The sequence below is a fragment of the Artemia sp. Qi Xiang Cuo genome, chromosome 14, assembly GCF_049724085.1.
Source record: "Artemia sp. Qi Xiang Cuo chromosome 14, ASM4972408v1, whole genome shotgun sequence".
In the NCBI taxonomy this organism is placed as follows: domain Eukaryota; kingdom Metazoa; phylum Arthropoda; class Branchiopoda; order Anostraca; family Artemiidae; genus Artemia; species Artemia sp. Qi Xiang Cuo.
This window is the reverse complement of record NC_142807.1, coordinates 38276901-38295889: the sequence shown is the minus strand read 5'-3', so window position 1 is coordinate 38295889 and position 18989 is coordinate 38276901. Positions and strand designations below refer to the sequence as shown.

The 18989-nt window shown below is 35.0% G+C and overlaps 1 protein-coding gene across 1 annotated transcript in view; it reads right to left on the bottom strand.

Annotated features, from left to right (window-relative positions):
* Positions 1–4374: 4374 nt before the first annotated feature.
* The window catches only part of LOC148944438 (uncharacterized), a 59009-nt gene continuing 44394 nt past the window's right edge, over positions 4375–18989 (bottom strand). Inside the window, exons 3-4 of the mRNA XM_089099928.1 lie at positions 8044–8171; positions 4375–4482 (exon numbers count right to left, since the gene is read on the bottom strand). Coding sequence (XP_088956054.1) covers positions 4375–4482; positions 8044–8171 — 236 coding nt within the window. The remainder of the gene's footprint in view (positions 4483–8043; positions 8172–18989) is intronic.

Below are 18989 nucleotides of genomic sequence, written 5' to 3'. Positions count from 1 at the left end.
GGATCAATCACCTTGTGGAAATTTGCCGTATGTAAAGAGAAATCTTTGTCGAAAGCAACCTAAACTCTGAAAATCATAGTTTGATTATAATAAATTCAACTTTTCTCAGAAATAACTCAAAGCATTATTATACGACCGTTCAGTTTTTTATTCAAGCGCATGCCAGATCAATAACGAATATATCTTACTACCTTTTATCCAAATGCTATAGTTAAAATCGCTAAAATGTCAATGAGAAATGGTTCGCACAACGAAGTAGAAAACAATTATGATAAAAACAATCTTTCACTTCTATTTTGTCACTAATAAAAGCGCTAACCCCCTCCCCAACAAAAATCACGGATTCACGCCCCCTCCCCTAAATTTAGGAAAATTGTTATAGCTAAAATCGCTAAAATGTCAAAGAGAAATGGTTAGACACTGAAGTCGAAAACAATTATGATAAAAACAATCTTTCATTTTCTATTTTGTCACTAATAAAAGCGCTAACCTCCTCCCCAACAAAAATCCCAGATTCACGCCCCCCCCCTAAATTTAGGAAAATTGTTATAGCTAAAATCGCTAAATTTCGAAGAGAAATGGTTAGACACTGAAGTAAGAAACAATTATCTTTTCATTTCTATTTTGTCACTATTAAAAGTGCTAACCCCCTCCCCATCAAAAATAACGGATTCACGCCCCCTCCCCTATAGTTAGGAAAATTAACCCACCCTCGGGCTATCGCTAATTTGCAGACAAAATTAGCTGACCGCTATTTTCAGACAAACACTGAATTACGTAAAAGCACTGAAAACCTAGATTGCCTAAAACCAGCTAATGTATACAGACAGGAAAAGGGGTGACAGTTAATTATAGGCTTCGCGCTGGAGCATTATGTCAAAACAGAACGCTTAATAACAACAGTGACGGAAGTCTCAGTTAGAGGAAAGATTACAATATGGAAAAGCTAAATTTTTCGAAAGGATAATTATTTCTTTTTGCGAGAATTTTGTTGTAAAAACAATGATAGAGGGGGGGTAGGTTTTGAGGGTAAAAGAACACCTTTTATGTTTTCCATCGAGTATAAAGATTGTATAGTGATGTTTGTATTGTATGGGGGGGGGGTTAACCTGAATATACTGGAGGGTGACCACGGAAAATGATTTTATTTTGAAAATAAACACGGAACTTAAATGGTAAATTGAGGTTGCCAATTCGTCTAATTCATCAAATTTATCCATTATGTCAAAATACTTTCTTGTCAAAATACTTTCTGATAATTTAATCACATTGCATGCCCGTTATATACGAAATCTCAAGGTCAAATTATTATGTAAGCAAGCCCTCTGATTGGCTGAGAAGGAAACACGTGATCTAACTGTTTCCTGGAAACTTATAACATTTGGCTCGAGCAACAACAACAAATACTATTTCTGGATCATAACATTTGCATTCAGCAACAACAAGAAGGAAGTGTCATTGACCTGATCCCATTAGACACAATAATCCACGAAAGTGACAAAGTTCCTGTTTTTCAAATTCTCACTGACAACAAACATATAAAAATGTGAGAAAGTTCCTGTTTTTTCCAAATTCTCACTGATAACAAACAGACATAAATGTGAGAAAGTTCCTGTTTTTTCATTCTCACTGACAAAAACCATAAACACATCCATAAAAGTGACAAAGTTCCTGTTTTTTCAAATTCTCACTGACAAAAACCATAAAACATCCATGAAAAACATCAAATAAATCGACAAACACACATAACTATCCATGAAAACAGACATAAATGTGAGCAAATTCCTGTTTTTTCATTCTCACTGACAAAAACCATAAACCACGTGGTTCTATGCCCATATTTGGTGTGGTGACACGAGTCAATAAGGCATCTCTACTGATGTTTTCCCGAGAAATTTCCTATGGATTGCTTTGGGTACTGGGCGTATTTCAAACAGTAGGCTGTACAAAAAGTGTGGTTCAATATCGCTTTCTAAGGCTATAATGACAGAAAAGTTGAAATGGCTAAGGCATGTTCTGCGAATGAGGGATGACAGATTGTCCTTTTTGGGAGAGCTAAACGGAAAGCAGGTCGTCCTCGGTCGGGGTGCCAGGAAGTCGCAAGGAAAGATTCAAGGGAAATGAAAACTTCTGGGAGAATGTGAAGACGGAAACTTTGAATACATTGGGATAGAATAAAATCGTACGTAGCTGTGTTGTCCTCAGGTGGCTCAGTGCTGCAATGAGTTGATAGTAGTAGTACTGTTTGAAAAACGATCATTAAAAAAAATCAACTGAAAGTAAGGAGGTAAAACTTTATGCTGTGCAGGGTGCAACCCCCCTTATATACGGAATAATTTCTGTCCGTTTTGGGTTTTAATGTGTCTCTTTAATTTCAGATGAATTTTTTTTTTATATTTAATTACATTCTGGAAACAGCTGTCTACATCTTGAGATTTCAAGGGAGGGTTTCATCCCTTTCATGCAGGCCTTGGTAGACTATTTACTAAATTAATGTACAATAATTTAAAATCGCAAATTGAATAGTATAGTATATCTGGATGACCCCTCCCCACTGCAGACCCTATGTCTCTATACCAGATATAGAAATCTTAACATGCACCAGAATACCTCCAACCCCTTTCCCTGGCCTCCCTCAAAATTAAGTTTGTATCTCCCCCTGTGTAAAATACGACTAAACTAGCAGCTTTAAAACAAATTTTAGCATTAAAAAATCGAAGTTTTTGTGTTATTTTTATTAATAAAAGGCTGCACGGTTCCATGCAGGTGCTTAAGCGTACAGATAGCAATTAGTAGAGATAGCTACGGGAATGGAACAGGACTTTAAAGAAAACGACCCTTGTTTTCTCGTATTTTTTCGTTTAGAAATACAACCAGGCCCACTATAAATGGTACAAAAAAAGGTTAACGCACCATTAACACTTGTCAGAGCAGAATAAAAATCGGACTTTTTTTTATAGGCAGAATTTTATGGAAAACTAGTTTCTAAATAATTACAGATAACTGACAACGCATCTAAATTAATCTATAATGAAGGGACAGGCACAGAGTTCTGTGACTGAATTTAACAGCTCGTATCGGAAACTATTAGCAAACCAATTAGAATTATTATTGCGACAACACTTCTGTCGATTCATTCTTAAGATTAGATAAAACAAATTGACACTGAAATACAAGAGCGATACTAAAACTTAGGACCAACAGAAACTATCCCGTATATGATAACGGCCGCCCCTCCTCAATCCCCTGCTCTACATTAAAGTTTTATAGTGTTTTTTTATGAAATCATTTATTAGCAAGGCAAATGTAGTTAACAGGTAAATGCAAGTGTTTTGTGTACTGACCGCTTTTAAAAATTGGAATTGATCATTTTATGGCTCAAAGCAAATGCGCACCAATAGCTTGTACATTCTTGAGGTATTGTGAAAAAAAAACTTTATTCAGTTCCCATCGCCCTTGCGTTTGAGGATTCGTTCTTAAAGCATTCCTGGGAACGTCAAACTTTAGTGCAAAGAGTGAAAGGTTGAAACGGGGCCTGTCCCCTTCATTCACGAAATAGTTTTTTTTTGTTTAATGTTGTTCTTTACTTTCACTATTTATTCACTATTTCACTATTTACTTTTCTATTTATTAGCTTGGAGCTATTGCTTCTACCGCAACTAAATAAAATTTTGTTATTTAATTTCCGTTCACTTTAATACCAAGCCCAGAGCTAGCCAAAATATGAAAATGACCGCCGCCCCTGCAATCCCCACTTTTATAAGAGTTTAGCTTTTGCAGAACAGTAATTCGAAAACAAAAGAATATTCATTTAGTGTATAGGGAATACACTCTGATTTTCAGAAAAAACTTTCGTCCAATCAGCACCCATACTACAGACTTCAACCTAAATTCATAAATGGATATTTTCCCCTAATGAAGTGAGGTCAGAGTTTGAATCCGCAGTATCTGAATATTTATTTAATTAATCCGAACCATCTCTCGTAAAATGATGATTTGGACCTAAAACACTTTTTTGAAGACTTATATCCCCTACACTACGAAAAATCAGTTCCACCCCAAATAGATGGTTTGCAAGTGTGCAATACTTTATAGCCGTTAATTTTATTCGATAAACAATCTAAAATGACGGTTCGTTTTTATGGACTGAATATATCCTCCGGGACGAATGATACATCGCACATCAGTTCACGCACGTCCAGTGCACGTCAGTTCTGAGAGGAAGAGGTGCATAAATACCTTTTCAATAGTTTTCAGAACAATCGTTCTATACCATTTCGGAACTGTTTTGGCCAAAATTACTCTTTCCGAGCCAAAACGCTAGAATATTGCAATTTTCTGTGTCGTGATCTCTTTCGATACATAAAAAGGACACTAGATATTTAAACGTTCATTCGAACGAGCCATCTTTCCATAATCTATGACTACTGGTTCTATATGATCACCCATGACAAGAAAACACACGTGTTTGACCGTCCTTTTCTGGAGAAATAAAAAATGTCATATTTTGCAAATTACTTTTTGTGAATATAATAAAGTTTTCATCAAGGTCAAGCCCCTTTTTGAGGGAGTGCATCCCCTTTTCATTAAATTATGTAAATCTTCATACACTAATAGCTTTTAATAAGCAGCCTTGAAATTAGTAAGGTTTGTGTATCTAAGTAATAGATTTTTGTTGCTGTATTAAATGTGATCAAAACTCAAACTTTTTTTTAGAGTTTCGTCTCTATTGACAAGGATCACTCTCACTCTTTACTTACAGAGTATTCCTACAAGGTATTTGATTTACGGCTCTCTTAAACGTGAGAGTGGCCACCACAATCTTCATTAGTCCCAATTTCTTACATTCATGTTTAATTTACGCATGATCATACGCGAAGAATGCTATTCATCCCTGTAAAAGTGTACATCTTTAAATACTTCAAACAGTTCGTGGTAACGAACTGTAAGTTAGGAGCGACCCGGCTCAATAGTAGCCGAAACTCTAAAAAACGGATTTTGATACAAACAGATATATCAAAAGAATTAAATTTGTATGCTGATTTCAAATATATAAATTTCATCAAGTTTAGTCTTACCTATAAAAAGTAACGCGCCTGAGAAAATTTGACTTATTTTCGAAAAAAGCGGGAAACATCCCCCAAAAGTCATAGAACTTTAATGAAAATCACGCCACCAGATTCAGCGTATTAGAGAACCCTACTATAGAAGTTTCAGGCTCCCATCTGCAAAAATGTGGAATTTTGCATTTTTTGCCAGACGGATGCGCGTTTATTTGTTTTTTTTTGTTTGTTTGTTGGTTTTTTTCCAGGGATGATTTTATTGACCCAGTGGTCCTAGAATATCGCGACAGGGCTCATTCAACCGGAAATCAAAAGTTCTATTGCTCTTTTTAAGTGACCAAAAAGGAGGGCAACTAGGCCCGCTCCAACGCTAATTTTTTCCAAAGTCACCCGATCAAAATTTTGAGATAGTCATTTTGTTCAGCATGGTCGTAAAATAAAATAACTATGTCTTTGAGTCATAATTCCCCACAGTCCCTCTGTGAACTGTGGATAGTTTGACTCTGTCCCACAACTTTATTTTTTAAAACAATAAAAAACTTTATCGTAAAGAGGGAGGCATTGAGGAGGGGAAGGCCCCTTTCATATACGGAATAACTTCTGTTCGTTTTAAGTTTTAATGTCGCTCCTTACTTTCAGTTAAAAAAACTTGTTTTTTTTTATCCAAAATGAAAGTAATCTCCAAAAGGGAAGAAACTGAAATGCCACAAATGAATTTCAAGATCGCTATGACCGTGGTTTTAAAGAGAAGTTCTTAAAAAAAAAAAAAAAAAAAAAAAAGGATGCCTACTTCCACCTCAAACCCTTTGGGCAGGTAAGTATATGAATGTATTCTTTTACGTTACACTTAAAGCATTTCTGCAATAAAAGGGGATCTATCTCCCACACACCACCCATATTTCAGGCTTGGTCCAAAAATATTCCTCAGAATAAAGGATAATAAAGATTAAATTCCATCCCCCCCCGACCACACCCATTTTTATAAATTTACCTGAAGCCCTGCTAAAAATTGGAAAATTTTGGCAAAAACAGAAACTTTTTAGAGCCAAAGGAATCTAGAACACAAATAATCTTTGATGCTCCTCCGTAATAGCTGATCAAACAGTTCGTGGTAACGAGCTGTAAGTAAGGAGCGACATGGCTCAATAGTACAGAAACTCTAAAACACCAAATTTTGATATCAATAGACACATCAAAAGAATCAAATTTGTACGTTGATTTCAAATATATAAGTTTCATTAAGTTTAGTCTTACCCATCAAACGTTACGAGCCTGAGAAAATTTCCCTTATTTTCAAAAAAAACAAGAAAAAATGTGGAATTTTATATTTTTGCCGTAAGAAAGATCTCGAATGCGTGTTTCTTTTGTTTTTTTATTGTTTTTTTTTTTTCGAGGGGTGATCATATCGACCCGGTTGTCCTAGAATATCGAGAGAGGGCTCATTCGAACGGAAATTAAAAGTCCTAGCGCCCTTTTTAAGTGACCAACAAAATTGGCAGGCAACTAGGCCCCCTCCCCGGCTCATTTTTTTTTACGAAAGTCACCCGATCAAAATTTTGAGATAGACATTTTGTTCAGCATAGTCGAAAAATTCAATAACTATGTCTTCGAGGATGACTTAATCCTCTAAAGTCCCTGGGGAACGGCTGCAAGTTACGAACTTTGCCCATTGTTTGCATATAATATTGATTATCGGGAAGTATACAGACGTTTTCAGGGGCGATTTTTTATGGTTGGAGGGGGGAGGGTCGGGGGTTACGTGAGCGGATATTTCCATCGAGAATTTTACATGGGAGATAGGGAATTTTTCATTAAGGGGGTGCCGGAATTAAAAAACAATCAGAAATTAAGTAAAAAAACTAGTTTTTCAGATGAAAGTAAGGAGAAACATTAAAACTCAAAACGAACAGAAATTATTACGTATATGAGGGGGTTCGCCCCCTCGTCAATACCATAACTATCTTAGCAATAACTGTCCTTATTGGTCGTTTATTTTGTATGGACTCGGTGTATCTTTATAAATGAACGCCCCATCGTACTGGATTATGGACTCGGAAACTGAAAAGCTCGATGTTTAATTTTTCAATAATTCTAAATCAATTGACTATCTAAAAAATTTGACTACATAATACCTTAGCCCTCTTTGAGCCAAAATTATCGTTTCATGCCAAAAAGTGACAGAAAACACTACTTAGCTTTGGCAAAGTCACTTTTGCTACTTAAAAAGGACACTAGAACTTTTACTTTCCATTCTAAAGAGCCCTCTTCCAATATTGTGTGACAATTGGCTCGATAAGATGGCTCCAGGGGAGACAAAAAAGAACAAGATAAAAGCAAGCACGCATCCATGCCCATCCTTCTCAGAAAAAACAAAAAATTTCGCATCCTGTAGATAGGGCCTAAAAAATGTAATTTTCAGGAAAAAAAACTGCAATACACAATTCTGAAAAACCAGTGCTTTATAGAAAACTAAGCTTTCTTGGACTTTTTAGAGAGTTATAATCGTATTGTAAAATCTATTGATTTCATGGCCGGTAAGAGACTATTGAGAACTTTATGAATTATTTTCTTACGTCCTGCAGGCCACTTAAGGGGTTTTTCTCCTTCTAATCCTCTTTTATTGCGTCGATTTCGCGTTTTCAGTAAAGCACTGGTTTTTAAAAATTTTATGAATTATCATACAAAATTCCATAATAGTATGGAAAGAATTGAACTAGCAGAGAACTGCGAGCTGCAAAATACAGTTGCATCAAAAACACCATCGCCCTTTCTACAACGTGGTTTTCAAGAAGCGTTAGTTTCTGGACCTATACAACGGTTTTAATTGAACTTCCATATTTGTAAGCATGGCATTGCTCAGCGAATCAGAAGAATTTCCCAACTACAGAAGATTCCAGAGGGAAAATTATGTCATTATACTCAATGTCAGATCCGGTTGAAAAAAAATTAGACCATGCAACTCAACAATAAAGATACTTACTCTTCTACGAAAATCCTGCGGTATTCCCTCTTGTAAGCGGGCCACCATTCGCATTGCATCGTGCCATTGAGTATATCCTGTATCATTCTTTGGTGGATCAATACTAAATCTTAATCTGGTATCTTGACCTTCAAATGAAAAAAAAATGAAAAAAAAAAAAAAAACAAATGAAAGAAAATACAACTTGTAACGCAATACCATCATAACTAGTACTGCCATTTCAGACTACCCTAAAGATTGCAAGGTATAATTTTTCCTGATAGAAAGATAAGTATCGTATATTATTAGTATATTAAGTAAACTCGTAACCTTCCTCTAACGTTAACACTTAGCAGCACCAACCCATCTACAACCAATACATCCGTGCAAGCTCCTCCTCCCCCTGAATGTGTTCAGACCTTCATTCCCTCCTTCCAACTTCATTTATATTTTTCTTGGGACTTCTTTCTACTCCATACGAGAATATCCTGTTTTTCTTTTGGCCATAGCTGGATTAAAACCTAGCTATTCCAACATTTCTTTCATTATAACCCACAAAGGTGGGATTGAAACATATTTTCCGTACATATTTTTGTTTGGAATTCGGTCATTCAAACAAGTACCTAAAACATATTTTAAAACGCTTTCCTGGAAAGAATCTAGCCGGATCTCTAGCCAATTTAACTATATATCAAATAAAAAAAAAACAAGTTTTTTAACTGAAAGTAAGGAGCGACATTAAAACTTAAAACGAACAGAAATTATTCCGTATATGAAAGGGGCTGTCCCCTCCTCAATACCTCGCTCTTTACGCTAAAGTTTTTCATTGTTTAAAAAATGAAGTTGTGTGACAGATTCAAACTTTTGCGTAAAGAGCGAGTTATTGAGTAGGGGACAGCCACTTTCATATACGGAATAATTTATGTTCGTTTTAAGTTTTAATGTCGCTCCTTACTCTCAGGTAAAAAAAACTTTTTTTTTATTTAATTTCCGAACGTTTTTGAATTAATGCAGCTTTTATTTTGGCTCACCGTATATGAATAATTAAGACGAAATTTTCATATTAATTTTACTTTTATGGCTAAATGGCTTTCTCAAAATTTTGTTCTGATGTAACTTACAAATTAACTTACGTAACGAACTTCTATATTCGTATGTTTTATTACGTATATTAGGGAGTTTTCCCCCTAGTCGATACCTTGCTCTTTACGCTAAATTTCACATTTTGTTCGAATCACAAACCCCTGAATCACAAAGGCCGGTTAATTAGATAGAATAGATAGCTCTTTTGAAAGTATTACAAAAAAAACTTTAGCGAAAAGGGCGAGGTATTGACTAGGGGGCGAACCTCCTCATATACGTAATAATTTCTGTTTGTTTTAAGTTTTAATGTTGCTCTTTACTTTCAGTTGAAAAAACTAATCCAGCGCCCCTTCATAGATATGTCCCTTCCCCCAAGGAAACATCCCCCATGGAAGGATTCTCCTCCGTAATCCCCTCATCAGACCCCCACCCCCCCCCCCCGATCAGAAAAAAATCCCTCCTGAAACGTCTTTATACTTCCCATTAACCAGTACTGAATGTAACCAATGGCCAAAGTTCATAACTTCCAGCCCTTCCCCCGGGAACTGTGGGGATTAAGGCATCCTCAAAGACATATTTATTAGATTTTCGACTTTGCTGAACAAAATAGCTATCTCAAAATTTTGATTGGGTGACTTCGGGCGAAAACGAGCGTGGGAGGGCGCCAAGTTGCCCTTCAATTCTTTGGTTCACTTAAGAAGGACACTTGAGCTTTTAATTTTCGTTCGAACGAGCCCTCTCACGATATTCTAGGACAATTGGATAGATACAATCACCCCTGGAAAAAAAAAAAAAACAAAAACAAATAAACACGCATCCGTGATCTTTCTTCTGACCAAAAATACAAAATTCCATATTTTTGCATATAGGAGCTAGAAACTTCCGCAGTAGGATTTCCTGATACGCTGAATCCGATGGTGTAATTTTCATTAAAGTTCTGTGACTTTTCGGGGGTGTTTCCCCCTTTTTTCGAAAATAAGGAAAATTTTCTCAGGCGCTTAACTTTTGATGGGTAAAATTAAACTTAATGAAACTTATATATTTGAAATCAGCATAAAAATCTGATTGTATTGATGTATCTATGGGTGTCAAAATTCCGGTTTTTAGAGTTTCGGTTACTATTGAGCCGGGTAACTCCTTACTTACAGTTCGTTACCACGAACTGTAACGAACTGTATATATATATATATAGATATATATATATATATATATATATATATATATATATATATATATATATATATATATATATATATATATATATGTATATATATATGTATATATGTATATATGTATATATCTTCAACATCTTACCTATACGCAGGAAGGACAAAATCCGTGGATGACGAATTTCAGATTTACTACAAAAGTAGCAAATACTTGGTCCTAGAAACTTGCTTCAACAAATGTTCCTATTAAGATAATAATATAGTTTATCAACCTGAATATCATGGTGATACCATATAAACTACTGAATATAATGGATCAAAAGTAATAATTCGGTAAGAAAAGAAAAACTGTTTCCGTTCATTGATTTATTTATCTGAAACGAGACATCTGAACCAGATTTTGACCTTGCGTAAAAATCCAAACACACTGGACAAACAATTTATTATTTGGGTGTATTTACACCCAAATAACAAACCAAATTGAAAGATCCATAGACATGCGAAATTGTAACTAGTAAATTTAAGGCATCATAAACTCATATTCCAAAAAGCACTTTGAACTAAATAAATCATGGTTGCAGTGGTAGCTGCAACCTAGCATAGGACGAACCACGGCCCATAGTAGCCAAAAATTAAAGAAACGCCTTTAATTATTATAAAGGGCTCATAATAATAGGCCTATATTGCATCTCAGAGAAATACGTTATTCCCGGAAAAACCGGTCTACTTACACCGCTTCTGCGGCCTTTTTTTCAGTGTGTAACATTTTCGATTTGATTGCCTCCCACATTTCATATATATATATATATATATATATATATATATATATATATATATATATATATATATATATATATATATATATATATATATATATATATATATATATATATATATATATATATATATATATATATATATATATATATATATATATATATATATATATATATATATATATATATAAAAATATATATATAAAAAAAAAAAAAAAAAAAAAAAAAAATATATATATATATATATATATATATATATATATTGACCAATATATATCACTGAGCTGGTTCTAGGTGAATACCCCCCCCCCCCAGAAAGTACCCCCGGAAAATACCTCCCCCCCCCCGCGGAAAATACCCCCCCCCCCGCAAAAACAAAAAAAAATACCCCCGTGGAAAAAAGGATTTCCAAATTTTAGAACTTTATTTGAGTTTTTTTTATTTCCGTAGGGGGGGGGGGTGGAATTTTGGTACTTGTGTATTATGCGCCACTTACTCAAGTTTACGCTGTGTAAAATTCGAGAACACACCAGTTTTTTTGGTTAGTTTCTTCGTTACTTTAGAAATAAATTTTGCGCTGTAGATTTGCACATTAGGGGGGGGGGGAGGTAAGCATCACGGGTCTGTATGCAAAATGCGTTTGGTACAATTATTCTGCATATTAGATAAATATAAAAATAAGTGTATTTTTAAGCCAAAAATACGGACATGAGCACATTAAAATAACTAAAATTACTATAGTTAATGAGGAGGGGGTGTTTAACCCCCCCCCCCCCAAAAAAAATGCCCTCCACCACGAAAAATACCCCTCCCCGTCCTCCAGAAATTACCCCCGCGGAAAACACCCCCTCCTTGGAAAATACCCTCGTGGAAAATACCCTCCTCCCTGTGGAAAATAAGGTTTCTAAATTTGAAACTTTTATTTGAGTTTTTTTGCAGTTTTGTTGAAAAGTGCTAAGGAACGGGAAAAAGAGGAAGTTACACACCAGAAGTGTCTTAAAAACTTAAAAAAAAAAAACAAAAAAAAACACACAAATCCATTTCTGTTGAAAAGGCATCTATATAAATTTCTCCAATTTTGGGTAGTAGTGGGTGCCAAATTAAAAAAAAAAAAAATAAAGAAGAAAAACAGTTTTGGCAAACAGTCATTAAAATTAAGCTAAAACATATGGCACAAAAATGTTTAAGAAGGTTTGGCTATCCTTCGAAAACATAGTTTGCTTTGGGAACCAACACATTCTAAATTGTTTAAGTTTTTACGGACAAAGTCCTGTCAAATTCTACAAGTTTGTTTTTCTTATCTTCCAAGTGTTAAACTACAACTAATCACCATTAACAAATAAATGAAGTCCAAAACTAACAGAAATTACAATAGATAGCCTAGTCAAACTCAAAACGAGCAAAAAGTAAAAGGAGTAGCTGACAACACCCATGTCTTCTTCAGACCAGAAAATAATTTGCACTTTACTTAAAAAAAAACGTGTATTGTCAGTTTGATACACATATTGTGATACCTATTCCTTATAGTCTTAATACTTCTTTATTTGTTGAAGTATTTTCCTAGGGGTATTCGCCGGGGGGGGGGTAAGCGCCGGCCACCCACTGAGCTAGCCTGCAGTAATAAAGCTAGTTAAAACCTTGTTCTCGTTTTCTGATGTAGCCTTTATCGTCTCTTCTTTTCCCAGTAAAAGAAAAGACTAATTAGTTCCTGGCATATCTGACGCAGCCACGGCACAGTAATAATTTATTTAATTAGGACTATTAACATCAGAGACTCTAGAAACTTGAGACCATAGATGACTACTAGTAGATATGGAGGAAGCAGTGAGAAGTATATGAATTAGAGAAACGGTGGAAAACAATAACGATAATCCCAAAAGTTAATAAGATCAAAGCAACTTCAAACTTCCGGTTCTTACTTTTCTCTCGTTTGTCACAAGAAAGTAAATTATTATATTGCTTAATTATAGTCATATAAAAAGAGTTGTAGGGAGGCTCGGTAAATCAGTTCCTACCGTAGTCATATTTTTTTCCAAAAAGACGTACAGTCGTATGGTGATCAGTTAAATTTCATACTATGTCCTGAAAATCCTTTCATTTATTTCAGTGATAGTATTTAGCATTGAAGGCTAAGGAATTCATGCAAAAATATGGTAGAATCAATGCCTAATAAATCAAATTTTAGTTTTATTCCCAACTGAGGAGGTTAAAAGACTAAATATCGACGTTAAGAAGTCAGAAGTGACGCTGTTCCCCAAAAGGTAGTGTGCAGTTCCCTAAAAGATAGTCTGGAATTGCGTACCTAAAGATTCCAAGTTCCGAAAGAGAATGGTCGGTACTGTTCTATTAGCTGGATGCCACGCGAGAAGTGAAGTTTGGTTAATGCTAATGAATAAAACAAAATAGGATAAAAATATAATAGTTTAAAACAAATTTCGGCTATATATTTGCACATCAGGGGGGGGGGGGGTAAAGCATAGCATATATTAAATACGTAACCTTAACCTAACCTAGGTACCTTTTTTTGCCCCTTCAATCCCAAAAAACTACAAGTTTAAATATTGTAAACGGAGTGAGAAACCGCTGTTTGCAATGCTCATCATTGCAATTCTCTATTGAAATAATCTGCTTGCCGAGTTTCTTTTATCATGTTCACTGTACAATATCGCGCGGCATCGAGCTAATAGAACAGTACCGAATGTTCTCATTATTCTATTCAACCAAATCTACTTTGCAAATAGGTCAGACAGAAAAGGGATATTCAGACATACAGAATACCATAATTTCAACCCTAACTCATGCATTATGTACTATAGGCTACTGAACTGAAACTTATACTCGTTGCAGAAACTAATAATGTTCTGTAGTACGATTAAAAATTTATTTTCATCAGTAGAAAAGGTGTGATTTTTGATGAATCGACCCTGGAACATACACCATGACGAATAAAAACTGTGGGAGCAATAAAAGAGATTTGATAAATGACTATTGTAACTATTACAAAGCATTAAACCCAGTAAAATTTATTTTTGATATAAATGATAAGCTTTATTCAAAATTGAAATTTGCAGCTTCAGATGTTTCGAGAAGGGCATCCCCACGAAATACCACACGTAGCAGAGCATATGGTACAGCATTTCACCGGGTGCGCCATAAAAAATCCAAAAATAGCGATCAACTTCAAAATCATCAAATCTTATTTCTATATTCAGCGGCTTCTTACTGCACAATACATATTATTCAAACAAATCTTTTAAGACCATTCTTTTATGCTATGAATTTGCTAAACACTGAGACATAGGGATAAGAAGTCCTAAATGAAAATGCTGTTCAGTAAAATAAAGCAAGTGGATTTGACAGCAGAATTGGCAAAATATAGATAGAAGAGTTGACGACAATAAAAATTTTCATACCCCCCCCCCCCAAGGAAGGATTTACCCCCATTTTCTTGAAAAAACACCCCTCTGCCTGAAAAAATTGCAAATATGGATCTCCCAAGGGCGCAAATCTTTTGCATCGTTTTATTACGGTGACCGGAGATCTATATCTTCGACTGGGACCACTATGCTCGTGGCTTAAGAAGACTTTATTTTTTAATAAGCACAGTTACAGTTAGGGGCTCATCTTTGGTAGTGTTTCTTTGATTCAAAGCATGAGTAACTTTTTGTTCCTTGCTTTCACAATTCGTAGAGACCTTAGTTGAATTTCCAGAGAGATAATGGGTCGATCTAATTTCAGTCCTATGTCAAAGCAAAAAAGGCAGAGGGTAACTACTCCTTAGGGAAAGCAAACTGAAACAGCCTTCACCAATCACCTTTTGGTTCCAATCTAATTTCAGGGAAGAAAAAAACCCATCTCAGTTAATTTGAACAAAATAACATTAAAAAAAAGAAATCCAAAAATACTCCAGGAAAGCTAGTAGGTTATGGAAAAATGGGAAAAATGTAAGAAAAATCAATATTCTTCAACTCATCTTCTCTTCGACCATAAACAATTAATGACAGTTTAATTAATCTGTCAAATTTAATGACAGTTGTTAAACTTTCTCACCTTTGGCAAAATTAGATATGTTCACCCTAATGCTACTCAAAAACCCGCTCATTTAAACCGATCTTTGTCAATTCATAAGTTAAACTGGAATTCAAAAGGCTAAAACATCCGCGAAAAGACATATCGCCTACACAGCGCACAAGTTTTCAAAGATCGATTCCCGGGAACAAGGGGAATTGTATTATGAAATTATATCCCTTCATTAGATACTAACTTAGATGGGGCTCTTACCAGTTTTTGCTAACTCGAGATTGCTGAAATTGAGTGAGGGGCGTAATATTATAGTAGTTATGAAGTGAAAGGGTTTATCAGCAAGAAGTGTTGACTTGTAAGAGTCAAACATCAATGAAGCAAACATTAATCAAAATGCGGTAAATAGTTAGATGAGCATCAAACAAAGAGCAAATAAATAAATAGGTGGTCATACAACTTAACCATTTGAAATATAACCTCATTCAGCTATGGCCCTTTAACCCAACCTTTCAGTCAGCTTTATCGGACTCATACTCTGTTTCACTCAGTTCTGCTCAACTCAGCTTGATTTAATTCAGCCAGTGACGCCGATTCACAGAAATTTAGGAGGGCAAAGATTTTGTTTCAAGTTTTTAACTAAGATACAAAAAAGAATATCATTGAGTAAACAGGTCTAAAACAGGGGGTAGCGGCAACCTTGTTGCTTGGAAAAATCGTTAAAACGGTCTATCTAAACTTTAGGGATTTATAGGGGGAGGGGGATATTTCTCAAAACCTATGGGAGACTCCCCCCTCCCCAATTGGTGCTACTGAATTCAAAATTTCAAATGTCCCTCCTCTGCCGATTCAACTATTGGTGGCTCAAGCTTTATTTAACCCCTTTTGAGGTTAATGTTTAATTATATCATTTTTTTCTCTTTTTGTGGATTTGTTTGATTATCTCTCCTCCATATCATGCTGTGACATTTAGAGGGATATTTATGTTAAGCTTTTTTTTAATAACTAATATAAATCAAATAAATAAAAAATATTGAACATTTCTTCAACTTAATCCCATTCAGTCTTGCAAGGCAATTTCCACATAACTCCGCTCATCATATAGGAGTGTCTCTTAAATTTTATTGACCGCTGTCCTGTACAAGGTTTAAAATTTGTTGCAACCCACTGCATGAAACTGCTTTTAAAAACAGACTTTTATTACTTTTAAATTCAGCTATTTATTTGTTTAATCAAAAATTTCAAAATAATTATATATGGAAAATATAATAGCAATCGAGAATTATTTTGATTTAAAATTTCGGTAAATTAAATGAACTTTGTTTCTAAGTATTTTGTCCTTAGTACGATGGACAATATTTCTTGTTATTACATAGCACTTTAAAATTAGGAGTCAATTATGTTATACCTATTTTTTAAGTACACCAAGGCTGAGAACCAGGGTTGCTACCCCTAGTGATTTATAACTATTTCGAGTGATTTCTTTTTATTGCCTAAAAAATAAAAAAATCACTATATCCGCACATAAATCACCAGATTATTGAAGGAAATCACTTAATCAACCAAAAAATCATTAAAATATAGTGATTTTATCATCGGGTGGCAACCCTGCTGAGAACACAGCTTCAAATGTATAACTGGTGGCAAAAAGACGTTAAATTTGAACCATTTTTAGTTTACTTCATTGGTTCAGTTTCAAGCACGTTTTCATCTCGATGTTGCATTAAACTTCAATTAAATTATCAACTTCTTTTTCATTAAGGTTAAGCATTTCATCCTTTCAAAATTTACTGAAAAAGAATCTTTGATCCAAATATTATTTGAAGGAGGATCGAAAAAGCATTTAATGTTATTCATTAGCTGAGAAAGAATTTCTTCAGTAGAAATTGATACTGTTTCTAGATATAAACTCCATTATAGTTTGGACGGATTTCAATAGATTCATATAATGTTTCAAAGGATGAGAATGTGTTTTTTAAAGTCGTTGTTTCCACAGAAGCATTTTTTTCTTAATCATCGCAGCAATTTTTTCCGACACAATGAAATTTTAAAATTAAAACCTTGCAAACCTAAATTAAATCTTTGAATTCAGCAAATATATCGCACATATGAGCTGTTTTCATTGACTAAGCCAAATCACGGAAATTATCTTTCAAATGGAAAAACAGCATCTTTATTAGATGGTGGTTGTTCATCCAAAAATATAAGTTTTGTTCTTTAGCTCAAACTGACGTTATAAAAAGTAGAAAATGGGCCCAAAATTGTCTTATCGTAGATCTGCTTGAAAAGTACATCCATAAGAGGCAGGACTAGTTAGTAGTGGTGGAGGGGAGATTCCGGTCTCTGCAGCATACCCTCCCCAGTTTCTGCAACATACCCTCCCTTTTCCATTGAATTTCTACAACATGCCCTCTGACGTCACGTAACACACCTGTACAATTCGGTCAGCTGTTTCTGGATAAATTCCCACCCCTGGCGGGAATTCAATGCTTGGGTCAGGTGAATTTCTATGACAAGCCCTCTGACGTCATGTGAAACACCCCGTTTCAAGTGCATGTCTTGTTTCTAGGCAAAATCACGTCTAGACACGTTACCATGTGGTTGAAACTACTGATGGAGGATCAGTTTCTTTCTGGAAGTGGGATAGTCAACATGGATGCCTATACAGTATTGAATATTGAAAGTGCTGACGAAACAGGACCTAGAGCACCTAAGTTGGCGGTGGAAATTACAAGGGGTTCCCGACTAACCCTAGAATGGGACAAGATGTATAATGGATATGTTATAACATTCAGGAATATCAAGTCGGAAGAACAATTGTGCTTCGCGGCTAAGGTGAATATAGCGCATATACAGAGACTAAAAGATGGATTAAATGCGCTGACAAAATATATTGAAGAGAACAATTTATAGAAAAAGGCATATATTTAGCAGTGGGAGTGTTAAAATGCATAGATTTGAGAGACAGAAAATCATGCATAATCTAGTAAAATTGGAAAATTGGTTAGTTTTTTAGATGGTGACTTTCTGGAATTATCTCTTCAAAGAAAGATATTATCTGGAGAAATGCTTAACAATATAATGGGAACCGATTCCCCTTCTTTGGACTATTGTATGAAACTTTGTCGTCGTGGTACCCAGGCTTTTACTCAATTAACGTCTACAAAGACGGCCATTTTGTAACGCTCCTAGAAGACTTTTTCTTGTTTGAGAGTCAGTTTGTTTTTAGAAGTGAGGCTGTCAACATCGAAAAAATGCTTTACACATGCCCATTATGCTTGTATACTTTGGGCAGCTGGCCATCGTGTGAGAATTGTACTTTTGCTGATGAGTATAATGAAAAGTTTAAATTATGCAATCCATGTAAATCGCATAAAGGATATGCCGTGCAAATGAAAGACTGTAATTATTGTCTTGAAGAGATTTGTGACTCCCATAATAGAGGATTCTTATGCTCCAATTGTCACTATGATAAATGGGATCAATGGGAAAAATACTTATCCTGGCATGATTGCGAAAAACCCTAAACGTGAGTTCAGTTTATTTTAAGAGACTGGTATCTTCGCGGCTTTAAATTATTTTGGGAAGAAGAACCTGGTCTACGCTTCAATTGCTGGAACAATAAAAGAGTCAGGTTTTTACGACATCGCTGTGAAGATACTGGCTGCTTTGATTACAAACCTACAGACTTTTATTTGGCTGAAAGTTATTCTTCATATGAGAATTTTGTATGTGACATTGCTTCAAATAAGCAAATTGAAACACGTGAATTTTATCATATGAATCAGAGTAGTGTTATTGACTTTACAATGAGATTTATTAAAAATAAAATTACCCAATATTGTAGAAAATGTGACCCTGACTTTGCACGTCAAGACGAATACAAGTTAAATCCTGACGAGCTACCACCACTTATAGT